Below are 13,457 nucleotides of genomic sequence, written 5' to 3'. Positions count from 1 at the left end.
GCAACTACATATCCACAATTCAATTTAAATTGAACAGGTCTGTTAACCTGATAATCCAGACTGTCAGTGATAAATAACTATTTACTTAAAACTTAAAAGGAAAACCCAGAAAAACAAAACAATTGATCGCGACAACCGTGAGTGGAGTTTACTCGGCCATCCATGCCGTCGATTTCGGAGACTCTTGAATCGTAGGGGCGGTAGGGCCCACTAGCATTTAAGTATTAATCTTCGCCACACACACACACACACTCTCTCTCCCTCTCAGTTTCTTGACACTCCCGTGCCCCAGCTGCACGCAAAATAAACAAGAAAGAGAGACACCATCGTCTTTTGTTGATCTCAGACTCAGTCTTCATTTCCTCTGTCACTATTCACACCTACAAATTTTGATTTTTCTACCATATAAAACCACACACCCAATTATTGAATAATCCATGTAGCATTGTGAAGTCCTAACTTGTATAACAAACAGCGCCTGACTTCATTTGATTTATGCTGCAAAAGCAATGTGATTGTCCTTTTCTTTGGTCAAATACTTTTGTTTGGTTTCTCTTAAGAGCTCTGTACACCTTGTTGTCTTTTCCTTTATAGATTGATTCTCGCTCTTAGTGCGTTCTACTGCTGCGTCTCACCTTTGCAAATTACAATAATATCACCCGGTCCTAAACTCTACTCTCTTAACTCTTCTCCCCAACCAAACTCGTCCGAATAACTTCCCGCGCACGTTAGCAAAGCGCACCTTATCGCATTATATAACAAACTCATACCACCTTAGATTAAAATATCTGTATATAATATAATTATTATAAAATTAAAACCTATAACTATAACTATACTATACATTCATCTGATTTTTGTTTAATCATGAACGGTGCTCCCAAGCACGAACGCCGCTGGGCGTCCGACACCGTGCCGGAGATGGCATTCGTCAGCGCCGGGACTTCGCCGGGAACTGAGTACAACTCCGTCACCGACGAGTACGTTGAGGTCACTCTCGATGTTCAAGACGATCACACCATCGTTCTCCGCGGCGTTGAGCCGGTGACTGTCGTTAACGTCGACGACGGCGTCGCCACAAGCGGAAACGAAACTCCGGCGTCCTCTGCGTGGTCGCCGTCCATCAGGAGGAGCTCTCCCAACCGGTGGCGGCAGTTCTCGCAGGAGCTGAAGGCCGAGGCGGTTGCGAAGGCGAGGCAGTTCTCGCAGGAGCTCAAGGCGGAGCTGCGGTGGTTCTCGTGGAGCCAAGGCGGATCTGAAGCGGCGTTGGTAGCTCGAGATCTCAGGAAGCAGCGCGCTCAGCTTGAACGCAACCGTTCGGATACGAAGAAAGCGCTCCGTGGACTGAAATTTATTAGCAGTAAATCCAATGGCGTTGACGCCTGGAACGAAGTGCAAAGCAATTTCTATAGTCTAGCCAAGGACGGTTATCTGTATCGCACTGATTTTGCGCAATGCATAGGTACGATTCCTTTTCAAATATCAGTTCACATTCGTGCGTTTTGCATGTGCATTTAATCGGTTTGATTTGTCGTCGTCATTTTTACTCCTTGTTTGAAGAGTTTTGTATGTTTTATTTTTATTTTTTTTAAGGGATGAAGGACTCTAAGGAGTTCGCTCTGGAACTATTCGACGCGCTGAGTCGTAGACGGAGACTGAAGTTTGAAAAGATCAGCAGAGACGAGCTTAACGAATTCTGGTCGCAAATTACCGATCAAAGCTTTGATTCGCGGCTTCAGATATTCTTCGACATGTAAGAGTTGATTGATTAAATATTATTTTAAAGTACAATCCAATTAGTTAAAAAAAATCTCTCACGTCATTTTTTCTTATCTCTAATAAACACTTGTACTTTTCCAGGGCAGAGGATAAACACCACTTTTCCTAAATTTTCGTAATTTGCTTTTGTAATAAGGATTTCACAGATTTAGGAGAAAAGTTAGGAGTTAAAAAAAAAAGATTGTATTAATCTAAATTTAAAATAAAATAAGATAATGAATTATTTTAATTGTTATATATGTATATTACATATTTGTAACCAATAAATATCTCAATCTATCTTTGTTTTTTTTTCTGTGTCTAATTTAAATCATAATCACATTCATAGGGTGGACAAGAATGAAGATGGTAGGATCATCGAAGAAGAAGTAAAAGAGGTACATCATCCGTGAAATTTGAATAGTAAATCATAAGTAACAACTTTATTTTAGAGGAAGGATGATCAGCAACTTAGAGAGAGACTTGGCATAGCTAAAAAAATTGCTTAAAGTTAGAATTAATTAATTCATCTCTTCCCATACACACTTAGTTAACACAAGTAATTGCAAGCATATCTTTAATTCAATTAATTGTATATGTTTTACATGTATCGCGTTTGCTTTTATTTTTAAATTTTTCATTTTATATATCATCTATCTCATCCTTCTTTTCTCCTTTTCTTTTGTTAATTTCCTCAAGAAAAAACACGTGCAATTTGTACTTTTATTATAATTTTAATTAATTATTTTATTTTGTAGTTTGTGCTTGCATAGATGCTATTCTGATTCAAATGACACGTGAGTTATGTCTGTTCTGTAGCCAATGCAAATGCCTAGTGTAGTGTCCACTGTCAAGTTGAGTTTTAATAATTGACCGTAACAATATCCAGGATTAGGTGAACCCTGGTTATTTACGATGAAGGTTATATTTCTCAAACAAATAAAACGTAAATATAATATAAAATTTTCAATGTATAGATATATTTTTAATAAATTAATTACTATTATTATTATTATTCAATATTCCCACTACTACGTTTCTTATTGTTCTAAAGCAATAAAGCATATTTGTTAGTTGATGTTGATTGCTATCAATTGAAAGTCAAGTTATATTATTCATATAATACTTTTTTAAAATTCTTTTTATCACGTCATTTATCATATCACACTTTTTCTTGAATTCTTATTTTTAATAGTTGTAAAAGAAATTTTAATAGTTTATTATACAAAAATAATTTCACTTTTAAGGCCAATGACCAAGCCCAAAATCACACTCTCATTTTCCTTATTAAACCAAATTCTTGGAATTTATGATGTAGACGCTTTCAGTGCGGTTGGTGAGGGCATATTCGTCATTTAGGTTAAACATTTTTTTAGGTGGTCCAAATGTGCATTATGTCTTAGGAAATGCCATCTGTCTAACCATCAAATAATTGTTTCATCCTCATAGTTCCGTGTTTGTTTTGCAAATTACATCGCTTTACGTGAATTTGTTTAATTAATCACCGGTTTATTGGCGCCAGCACATAACACTTACTAGTACTAGTATTTAGCTAAATATTTTAAAATTTTAATATATTGAAAAAATAAAAGTAAGTTAACGTCAATTAAAAATATTGAGAATATAAAATTTATAAATTAGATAACTCTGAAAAATTATTAGATAATTTAAGATTATCACGTTATTCATGATCTTGAACCACCTGATAATTTCTCATAACTCTTATCTTATCAAATTCACATTTTAAGTTAGTATTATTAAATCTGTCATATCTCTTATTATCAAATCACTCATAAATATTTAATTTTACAAACTTCATATTTGAGATGACTAATCTTTGATATAAAGGAGTGTATTAAGAAAGACATAAATCTTACATCAAGTAAAAATAATGTCAAAGATAAAATATACAAGTGATTATCAATTTTATGAGCTAATTTTTAGAGTTAAATTAGATCCAAATTCATAATAACTTAAATTAATATTCTCAAATTTAAATATTAAAAATATAATTACTTTAAATTTAGATTTAAGAAAAATTGTCACTCTTAATTATTTGATATTTTGACCTGAATTCAGTCCAAGACGGATGGATAATAATAATAATAATAATAATAATAATAATAATAATAATAATAATAATAATAATAATAATAATAATAATAATAATAATAATAATAATAATAATAATAATAATAATAATCTTTGCAAAGAAAAATAATACCTTAAGTCCTAAGCATGTGAATTTATAAATTTGTGAAAATTTTATAATTAAATTAAATTATATCACTCTTTAAAATTAAAATTTGTATTAAACAATTAACATATCTCATTTGATTTTCAGATCATTATGCTAAGCGCTTCAGCAAATAAGTTATCCAGATTGAAAGAGCAGGCCGAGGAATACGCAGCTCTGATCATGGAAGAGTTAGACCCTGAAAGACTTGGCTACATTGAGGTGGGAATTCTCTACAAACGATAAACATGTGAATTTAATTATCAAGCATGCATGCATATATTTTAATTTTCTAACACATTTGAGTACGTCACAATAGAAAATCTTTGTAAGTGGTAGACATTAATGTTAATCTAGTCCATGGTTAATTTGGTTTCCATTGTTAATTTTGTTGGGGTTGTTTTTAGTATGTGTTTAAGAATAAATGATAAACAAAATAAAAATATAAAATTTTAAATAAAAATATTTATTATATAAAAAATATTATTTTTTCTTTTAAGCATATTTTAATAAAAATACTTGATACGTTTAATACTAAATTTTTTTTTATGCCATTTGTTCATGAGAAAACGACCACTTAATTTGTTAATTATGTTTATATATATATATATACTGGTTAATTAAGTCAATGCATAACCAGCTCTGCTCCTTTATATAGTCCAAAGTTGGGCGAAATTGGTTAGCAAATTACACGCTAGTTAATTAATAGGTGTACCCTAGAGGCCTAGACTAATATACTTGGTTTTGTCAATGAATGTTATAAATTACACGTCAGTTAGGGCATATATATATATATTTTACGGAACGTAATGTGATTAAGTTGTTACTTCAAATCAATTACTCAAATTAGATTAAAATAAAATATTAAAATTAAAATATTTTAAATTTTATTTAACCATAAAATGTTTTATAATTTTACTAAATATAAAAATTAAATATATTAAATATTTAATTTATGTTATTCTAAAATATCTTAAACATATCATTATTATGACCAACACCACTATCATGACTGATACCATCATAATTATTATGGACGATCACCACTGTAATCAATTGTCACTATCATCATGATTATTATCACGATACTTTCACTACTATTATTATCGTGATTATCATCATGACCATCGTTGTTACCAACAACATGATCTCTGTCGTGGTTGTCGTTACTATCACTGTCGCCACCATGACCATTACCATCGATAGAAATTATGTTAATGGTAGCGATAACGATCATGCTGGCGATTACAATGGTGATGGTTGTTGTGATGACAATCATGATATTGGTGATAAAAACATTCATCACCGTGGTGATAGTCATGACAATAATAAATTTAAAATATTTTTTGATGAAATAAATTAAATCTTTAATATATTTAATTTTTCATTTAATAAATCTTTTAGATATTTTACAATTAAATAAAACTTTAATTTAAATTTAAAATATTTTAATTTTAATATTTCATTTTAATTTAACTATCGAGATTGATCATTCTCACATAACATGCTCTCAGAGACCATATTAATTTATTTAACCTATATAAACTTTTAGAAGATATGAATGATTGATAATAGGTGTTGGGCTCTATTGCTAATAAATAGTATTTATTAGAGTAAATACTTTTTTTTATAATGTTTTCATATTGTTGTCTACCAAATATTTTTATAAATGTGTAATTTAGTGATAAATTAAATCTGTAAAGAAGAAAAAATAAAATACCACATCATATTACACAATACTATTGAGAGTTAAAAAGGCAATATGAAGAATTTATGATAAATTCTTTTAATGAGAAAAAAACTTTAGATAACTAAAGAAGTGATAGAAATATCTTTGAAAGATTAATACGATGATTAAATTTTTTGAAAAAATATTATGATAACTAGTATAACTTTGAAAGACTAAACTGATAATTGTTTTCTTCTTATTTCAAAAGTTGAAATGTTTTTTTAAGAAGAAAGTTGAAATATGTTTTTTTAAAATACAAGAAGTTGAAATATGTTAAAAATTGAATTTTACAGGGTTCATTTAAAATTCTTTTTTTTTTCACACTAAAAGCTGTAAAAAAGAATATGGAACCTTTCTAACATACTTTCATTACTTTTATTTATGGCGCTTTCAATATAGAGTGCTTTAAAATAATTTAATAGATTATTATTTATATTTTCCACTTCTTAATTATAGGCTAGACGAAGTAAAGCTAACAATTAATGTGTGGTGATGAAGATAATTTAACTTAACTGATTAAACAAAATATGTGAATTATTAAAATAAAAAATACATAAGAATATTTCCTTTTTAATAATAATTTATTTTTAGTTTTGTTTTCCTAGTTAAAGCTTTAAGACGCAAATTAACATTAATCTTATAATACAGGTGAGATATACAAAATATAATTAAAAATATTTATGAATATTAGTAATTGGTAAAAGATTAATCATTGGAAATGAAAAAAAAGGGAAAAGCATATTCAATAGGATTTTTTTTTACACAAATCCTTTCTGTGTATAGTGAGTGTGTTTTTAAGAATATTTTTTCAACATCAGCACTTTGAAGAATTATTGTGGAGGGGTGTTTCTTCATGATTGAGTTCCCAAGACGGTCTCCCCTTCTAAGGTCCATCGTACTGTTGACTGTTGAGTGGAGTAGCTTTATTCAACTCGTACTGCGCATGCTGCATTTTGTTGTTCTGTATCTAGGAAATAATCGTCACGTTAATAATGAATAAGGTTGACATGCAGGAAATATCTTTTACATATACGATTCAACCTCTTATAGTTTTGCAACACTTATATGGTCGTTGTGTTGCCGCAGCTATGGCAATTGGAGACGCTTCTGTTACAAAAGGACACGTATCTCAACTACAGCCAAGCACTAAGCTACACCAGTCAAGCTTTGAGCCAGAACCTACAAGGACTAAGGGCGAGAAGTCCGATACGTAGGATGAGCCGCAGAATGCTGTACTACTTGCAAGAAAATTGGCGGAGACTTTGGGTTTTAGCATTGTGGATTTCCGCTATGATTGGACTGTTTACCTGGAAGTTCATCGAGTACAAGAGAAAAAATGCTTATCATATCATGGGTAACTGTCTACTAGCGGCCAAAGGTGCTGCTGAGACTCTGAAGTTCAACATGGCACTTATACTCTTGCCCGTCTGCAGAAATACCATAACTTGGCTCAGGTCCACCAAGTTGGCTTACGTTGCACCTTTCGATGATAATATCAACTTTCATAAGGTACGCCCCCAACAATACCACCACCAGAAAACACGTTGAATATAAAAGTTAGTGGACGCTGTCAAGTGTCAATAACTATCATTCCAAAGTGCTGTTTGCTCTACAGGATAATATAGTGTAAGATCACTTCTAATATGATACTGTTTTCTTAGACTTTTATGGTTATTAGTAATGTATTCTTATCTGATCATTAGGAATTTATTAACGATAAGGGTATTGATCAAATAATAAAAAGTAAAAAATATTAGACGAAAATAAAAGATTTAAGATATTACAAAATTTAATTATCAAATATTATGTATCAAATACTTGATACCAAAATCAAATTTCAAAACATTATGTATCAAGTATCAACATATATATATTTTGATGATACTGTTGCACAAGATTTATAGTTAAAACCAACTCCTATAAACAAGGAACTGCACTCAAAAGACAGAGTTACGATGACAACGATGAGGTTTGAACATAAGAATTCATGCAAACGGTCTAAAGTTAAAATAATTTGTTAAAGCAATCACATCATATCCTTTAATATATTCATAGCCATGTTAGCATATCCTCGGATTTACATGAAATTCAACGACACTAACAAAAGTAAAACAAAAAACACGCAATAAATTTGTGGTTCCTAGTGAAGGATATAATGTTTAGTTATGGATGCTTGCAGACAATTGCGGCGGCAGTAATGATCGGTGTTATACTTCATGCCGGGAATCACCTTGCTTGTGATTTTCCTAGACTTGTAAGTTCGTCTGAAAAAGATTATAAGACGTATTTGGATGGCGTATTTGGTGATCATAGACCCAGTTACGGAGACCTCGTTAAAGGGGTTGAAGGTGTGACAGGAATTCTGATGGTGATTTTGATGGCAATAGCATTTACTCTTGCAACAAAATGGTTCAGGAGAAATCTCATTAAGCTGCCTAAACCGTTTAATAGGCTCACTGGTTTCAATGCGTTCTGGTATTCTCACCATTTGTTTGTGATTGTCTATGTCCTGCTCATTATTCATGGTGTAAGTCTTTACCTCGAGCGCAGATGGCACCGGCAAACGGTATGCAATTTGTAGTATCAGATTCCAATTATTTAGGAGCATTATCAGAGGTTTTTCTTTCCTTGTCGGTTATTGGTTACTTGACACATTGATCTCTGTTTTCAGACATGGATGTATCTTGCAGTTCCAATTTTACTTTATGCGGGAGAAAGAACGCTAAGATTCTTCCGTTCTGGTTTCTATACAGTCCGTCTTATAAAGGTGAGCAGGGCTGCAGGGGAATAAAAAATAGCGTCAGATGCGTCTAAAAGATTAATCAAATTAGTTACAAATTTAGCATTTTACTTGTTTGCTTACATTTGCTCTTGGCTAATCGTGTATAGCCCAATTGAACAATGCTAAAAAAATAAAAATTGTAGGGAGCAGAACTATCACTGCTTTCAATAAGCTAAACGATGCAACTCGAACTTACGGATTTTTTTTCTCTGTGAAAACATTTAGGTTGCCATTTATCCTGGAAATGTTCTGACATTGCAAATATCGAAGCCCTCTCAATTTCGTTACAAGAGCGGACAATACATGTTTGTGCAATGTCCTGCTGTTTCTCCATTTGAGTGGTAAGTTGCAACTTTTGTTTTTCTACATTACTTTTCTCCATTTGAGTGAATTTCTCTTGCTTCATGTAAATTCAAACCACAAAATGGAGAAAATAAATTTAGTACTATACTGGTTTAACCCCTCTTAGTCTCAGATGTCGAAAAAAGAAAGGAATTGAAATGATATCACCTTTTACATGTTACGATTTCTGCTGTCTATCAATACAATGTATGTATGACAGGCATCCGTTTTCGATTACCTCTGCCCCTGATGATGACTACCTGAGTGTTCACATACGGCAACTGGGAGATTGGACACAGGAGCTCAAAAGGGTATTCTCTGCGGCCTGTGAACCTCCCGTAGCTGGGAAGAGCGGGCTTCTCAGGGCTGATGAAACCACCAAGAAGTGGTACGTAATGGGCCTGCCGTATTGGTTTATCTTGTAATTGTAACTTTGCCCTCAGAAAAAATTATTTATGCTCATATTCCTGTCATCTTGGTATCAATAATTGACACAGTTTACCAAAGCTAAGGATAGATGGACCTTACGGTGCGCCAGCACAAGACTACAGAAACTATGATGTCCTGTTACTTGTCGGTCTCGGGATAGGAGCAACACCTTTTATCAGCATTCTGAAAGATCTTCTCAACAATATTATCAAAATGGAGGAGCTGGCGGTAAGTTTTAGCCCAACAAGTAACAATATTTATAGACACTTTTTCATATAAAAATGTAAACACTATGGTGTTTAATATAAGCCTTGTCAAACTGACCATTCTTCGAAGGTCTTTATTTACGACGAAAATAATAATCATGGTTGCTTTCTATCCAGGATTCAGTCTCTGATTCAAGTAGAGGTTCAGACCTTAGCACTGGGAGTGCAGATTCAATATCTTCTAATAAGATTTCTCCTAAACGGAAGAAGACACTGAAGACTACAAACGCTTATTTTTACTGGGTAACAAGAGAACAAGGTTCTTTCGATTGGTTTAAAGGGGTCATGAATGAAGTTGCTGAACTTGATCAAAGGGTATTAACTGCCATAGAATATTTATCCCGTTAAAAGACTTTTCTCTTGAAGAATTCTTGGTATTCCTTTCCATTGCATCCAGATGAGTAAGTCATATTTACATCAGCTAATATTCAATGTCTAATTATGGACTTCAGGGTGTTATTGAGATGCACAACTACTTAACTAGCGTATATGAGGAAGGCGATGCCAGATCCGCCCTTATTACAATGGTACAAGCCCTCAACCATGCAAAAAATGGAGTTGATATTGTTTCTGGGACTAGGGTAAGCCTTTGATTTTTGCCCTTTACTTTACCCTTTATGCGTTTTAGTTTTGGAAAAATAGAAGTATCCTAAAGAGTTTGCTTTTCAGTCTTGAGTAAGTTGATTTTAAACCTTGATTTGCTTCTCTGAATTTACTATCAGGTGAGAACTCATTTTGCCAGGCCTAACTGGAAGAAGGTTTTCTCAAGAATATGCTCTAAGCACTGCAATGGACGAATAGGTCAGTCAATCCCATCAAGCATACGTTTGTAGACATTGCTTTGATCTTGTACTAACATCTTCGATTCGCATCAGGGGTTTTCTATTGTGGCGCACCGGTTTTGGCCAAAGAATTAAGCAAGCTCTGCTTCGAGTTCAACGAAAAAGGTCAAACAAAATTTGAGTTCCACAAGGAGCATTTCTAAGGGAATTTGGAGGGAGCTTCATATCTGTATCTAGAATCAACACAATTAATTTTAGCAACTAGTCGTAGTCAATTATAAGATATGGTTCAATAAGCTAAAACCTTAAGTATAGAATATGAGGCATTGTACATCCCGGCCGGCCGGCAAGATGGCTGGGCATTGATCATACATGTGGCTGCAGCTCAAAGGAGATATTGCCCTTACAAGGCTCCAGCAACTTCAGATACATTCTGCCGAACCGCATAGATTATTGGCCGATACATCCCATAGAAAATATACAACAGTTTTGAAAGTGATAAAAAGGAATTAGTTAGTGTTCTGCCTCAGGAGCAATGCATTGGTTTGTGGATAATTTATTTTTTTAAAAATTATCGTTTTCTAATATTTATTTTAAAAAATATACTTGAAAATGATTTTTTTTTTTTAAGTAAATGTCAACAAACATATACCAAATTTTCGTTTTCTTCGAGTGGATTCCATTATCTTTGTGGAATATTGTGGGTGAAACTATTGTTTCGACCCTGCTGCTTCTGCTTGGATTTCTTCTCCGGGAGAGGAGATCTAATGTCTAAACACTGTACATGAGATGAGACTCTTAATCGTATGTTGACTATGTTCTTTTTCTTTATGCTTTCTTTATTGTCAGTGTGATTATGTTACACAATACATTTTAAGTTATTTTTTAGTTTTTTTATTAGATCAATTATTTTATTGTTCTATAAATAAGTTTTTTTTTAGTAATTTTTTAGTATTTTTTTAAAGTATTAATTTTTAACTTCAAACTTTTTATATTTTTTTATTCTTAATACATTTTTCAAAATTTTTATTTATCTTTTCTAAATAAATTATAATTTTATTATTTTTCCGTATTTTACACTTTTCAGTTTTTTCAATAACTAGTTTTATATCAATAATTTAACAAGTTAACTTCTAGCTTTCAATAATCAATTTTTAACTAATTTTACCTAAGAAAGCCTATGTTTATCCAATAAGGGAAATTGGTGGAAAACAGGAATTACAAATGAGCCGATGTTAAGTAGTTCCCCATCTGGTTATTATCAAAGTATTTGTGCTTATCAAAATAATGTTCATCCAATTGGATGTTGCTTGCAACAAAAAATTAACGTGAATTGGGCTTCATTCATACTGGCTTTCCCGAGCCTGTTTACAACATTCCAACTTCCAACCAGCCTTTAGTATTTATATTGGGCACTGCTTCTCCGAAGTAATTTATTTTAACATTCATAAATTAAAATTTATTGATGAATTTTATTAAATTATAATTATTATATATTTTAAATTAAATAAACGACAAATATTCTTATTTTTGAATTTTTTTTCTACTTTATAAAAGTAACTATAAAAAAAAGTGGCATATGGAATGCCCCATGATAAATAGTCAGAGGCAGACATTAGATAGCATAACATCATATACTCGTCACACGAGAACGTAAGTTTAATTTTTGTTGCTGATGTTATAATTTTGTATTTTGTAAGTATTTTTATAAGTATTATTTTATTCTTGACATTTGTCATGGTATTAATAAGTTTTTGAAATTCAATTCACCTAAAAATTTAATTTAAAAAAACACTTTGAACTCTGAGGTGGCGAATTTCTTTTGAATCCATCTCGTAAAAAAATGGTTCATAAAGGACAGTATTTGCCGGCATTGTCTTCTGGACTATTTATTATTTGAAGGGATTGTCTTCTGGAATTCCGGCAATTGCTGCTTTTGGTCTTTCAAAATAAAAATGCTAACAGTTTTATCATTCAAAAGGAAATATGTTCAAGCGTCTTTTAATATGAAATTTAGAAGACGATTTTACGTTATTATAAAACTAACAATTTTTATCCTTAAAAAAAACTAAATTTTAATTTATTTATAGTTAAAATCACTCAAACTTTAAACTCGTTTTTTTTTTTACTCCGCTTGGATGATTGAAGCCACATTATTTAGTCTTGGTTTTTTTTCTAGAAGCAATGAGACTAACCATTAAAGTATAGAAATTATCAAGATAGGTTTTGTCTTTTCTAACAAAATCTTATATATAATATATAATTGTGTTGGTGAGATGATTAATTAAATGTAAATATACAATTTTAAAAAAATATTGTTACATTAATTACTTGTTATAAATGTTTTAAAATTTACAATTTGCTTTTTGTTTTAAAATTTTCCTACGATAATTTTTTTCTTACAATAATTTTCTCTTATAATAATTGCTTTCCTTTTTAAATTTTTCATGGATTGTTTTAGAATTGTTTTAAATTACTTGAGTATGATTGCTTGATGCGAAAATTCACCCTATCATCCATTTATTATCAATATTTCACATGTATACATAACTATGTTCAGGAGGATTAATTTAATATAATTCAACAATTTAAGTAAAAAAACTAATAAAATAATATTAATTATTATATTATATCTCCCTTAAAAAAGTATTATATTATATCAACACTCCTTAACTATTACTCAATTACTCAACATGAATTTATTACAAAGCATTTTATTTTTAAATAATCATAATTACATTAATTAATTAATATATATTGATCATAACGCGTGCATCAACTGATATCAGATAGTTTTAACACAACTAATAATTTTGTGTTATTGCGTTTAATATTTCAAGAAATAACTTTGTGGTCAAATAATAATCTTATTGAGTTAAGTATGGATGTTTATAATAAAAAAAGAATACAGTCTAGACTAAAAAAAATATATTGGTCATAGTTATTTAATTAATTTAAAATAGAATATATTAAATATAGTTGTCTTAATTTATATAATTATAAAATTAAAAAGCATGCAAAAAAAAGTTTAATAGTTCGAATGAAATTTCTTACTCTAAACACGAATGATGTAGTCTCCTTCACATATTTATTTTGACGTTATTCTTCTTTTTTATTTTGTGTTTTCTCGTTA

General features: G+C 31.1%; 1 protein-coding gene across 1 annotated transcript; it reads left to right on the top strand.

The window, feature by feature from the left end:
* The first annotated feature begins 522 nt into the window (after positions 1–522).
* LOC114374614 (respiratory burst oxidase homolog protein A-like) lies at positions 523–11,153 on the top strand. The gene is made up of 14 exons (XM_028332280.1): positions 523–1,462; positions 1,594–1,753; positions 2,108–2,156; positions 4,103–4,216; positions 6,810–7,232; positions 7,903–8,289; positions 8,395–8,490; positions 8,731–8,846; positions 9,068–9,235; positions 9,345–9,504; positions 9,660–9,857; positions 9,995–10,123; positions 10,265–10,343; positions 10,418–11,153. The coding sequence occupies exons 1-14, from the start codon at positions 868–870 to the stop codon at positions 10,525–10,527; spliced, it is 2,784 nt and encodes a 927-aa protein (XP_028188081.1). The 5' UTR covers positions 523–867; the 3' UTR covers positions 10,528–11,153.
* The last annotated feature ends 2,304 nt before the right edge of the window (positions 11,154–13,457 follow it).

Source organism: Glycine soja, chromosome 11 (genome assembly GCF_004193775.1).
Source record: "Glycine soja cultivar W05 chromosome 11, ASM419377v2, whole genome shotgun sequence".
NCBI lineage: Eukaryota > Viridiplantae > Streptophyta > Magnoliopsida > Fabales > Fabaceae > Glycine > Glycine soja.
This window is presented reverse-complemented; position numbering and strand designations above follow the sequence as displayed.

Bases quoted from the DNA above. Each gene is read 5' to 3' on its own strand.
- LOC114374614 (XM_028332280.1), top strand. From the start codon at position 868: ATGAACGGTGCTCCCAAGCACGAACGCCGCTGGGCGTCCGACACCGTG. The intron at 8,290-8,394 runs GTATGCAATTTG...CTCTGTTTTCAG, and splicing joins GCAGATGGCACCGGCAAACG to ACATGGATGTATCTTGCAGT. The intron at 10,344-10,417 runs GTCAGTCAATCC...GATTCGCATCAG, and splicing joins GCACTGCAATGGACGAATAG to GGGTTTTCTATTGTGGCGCA.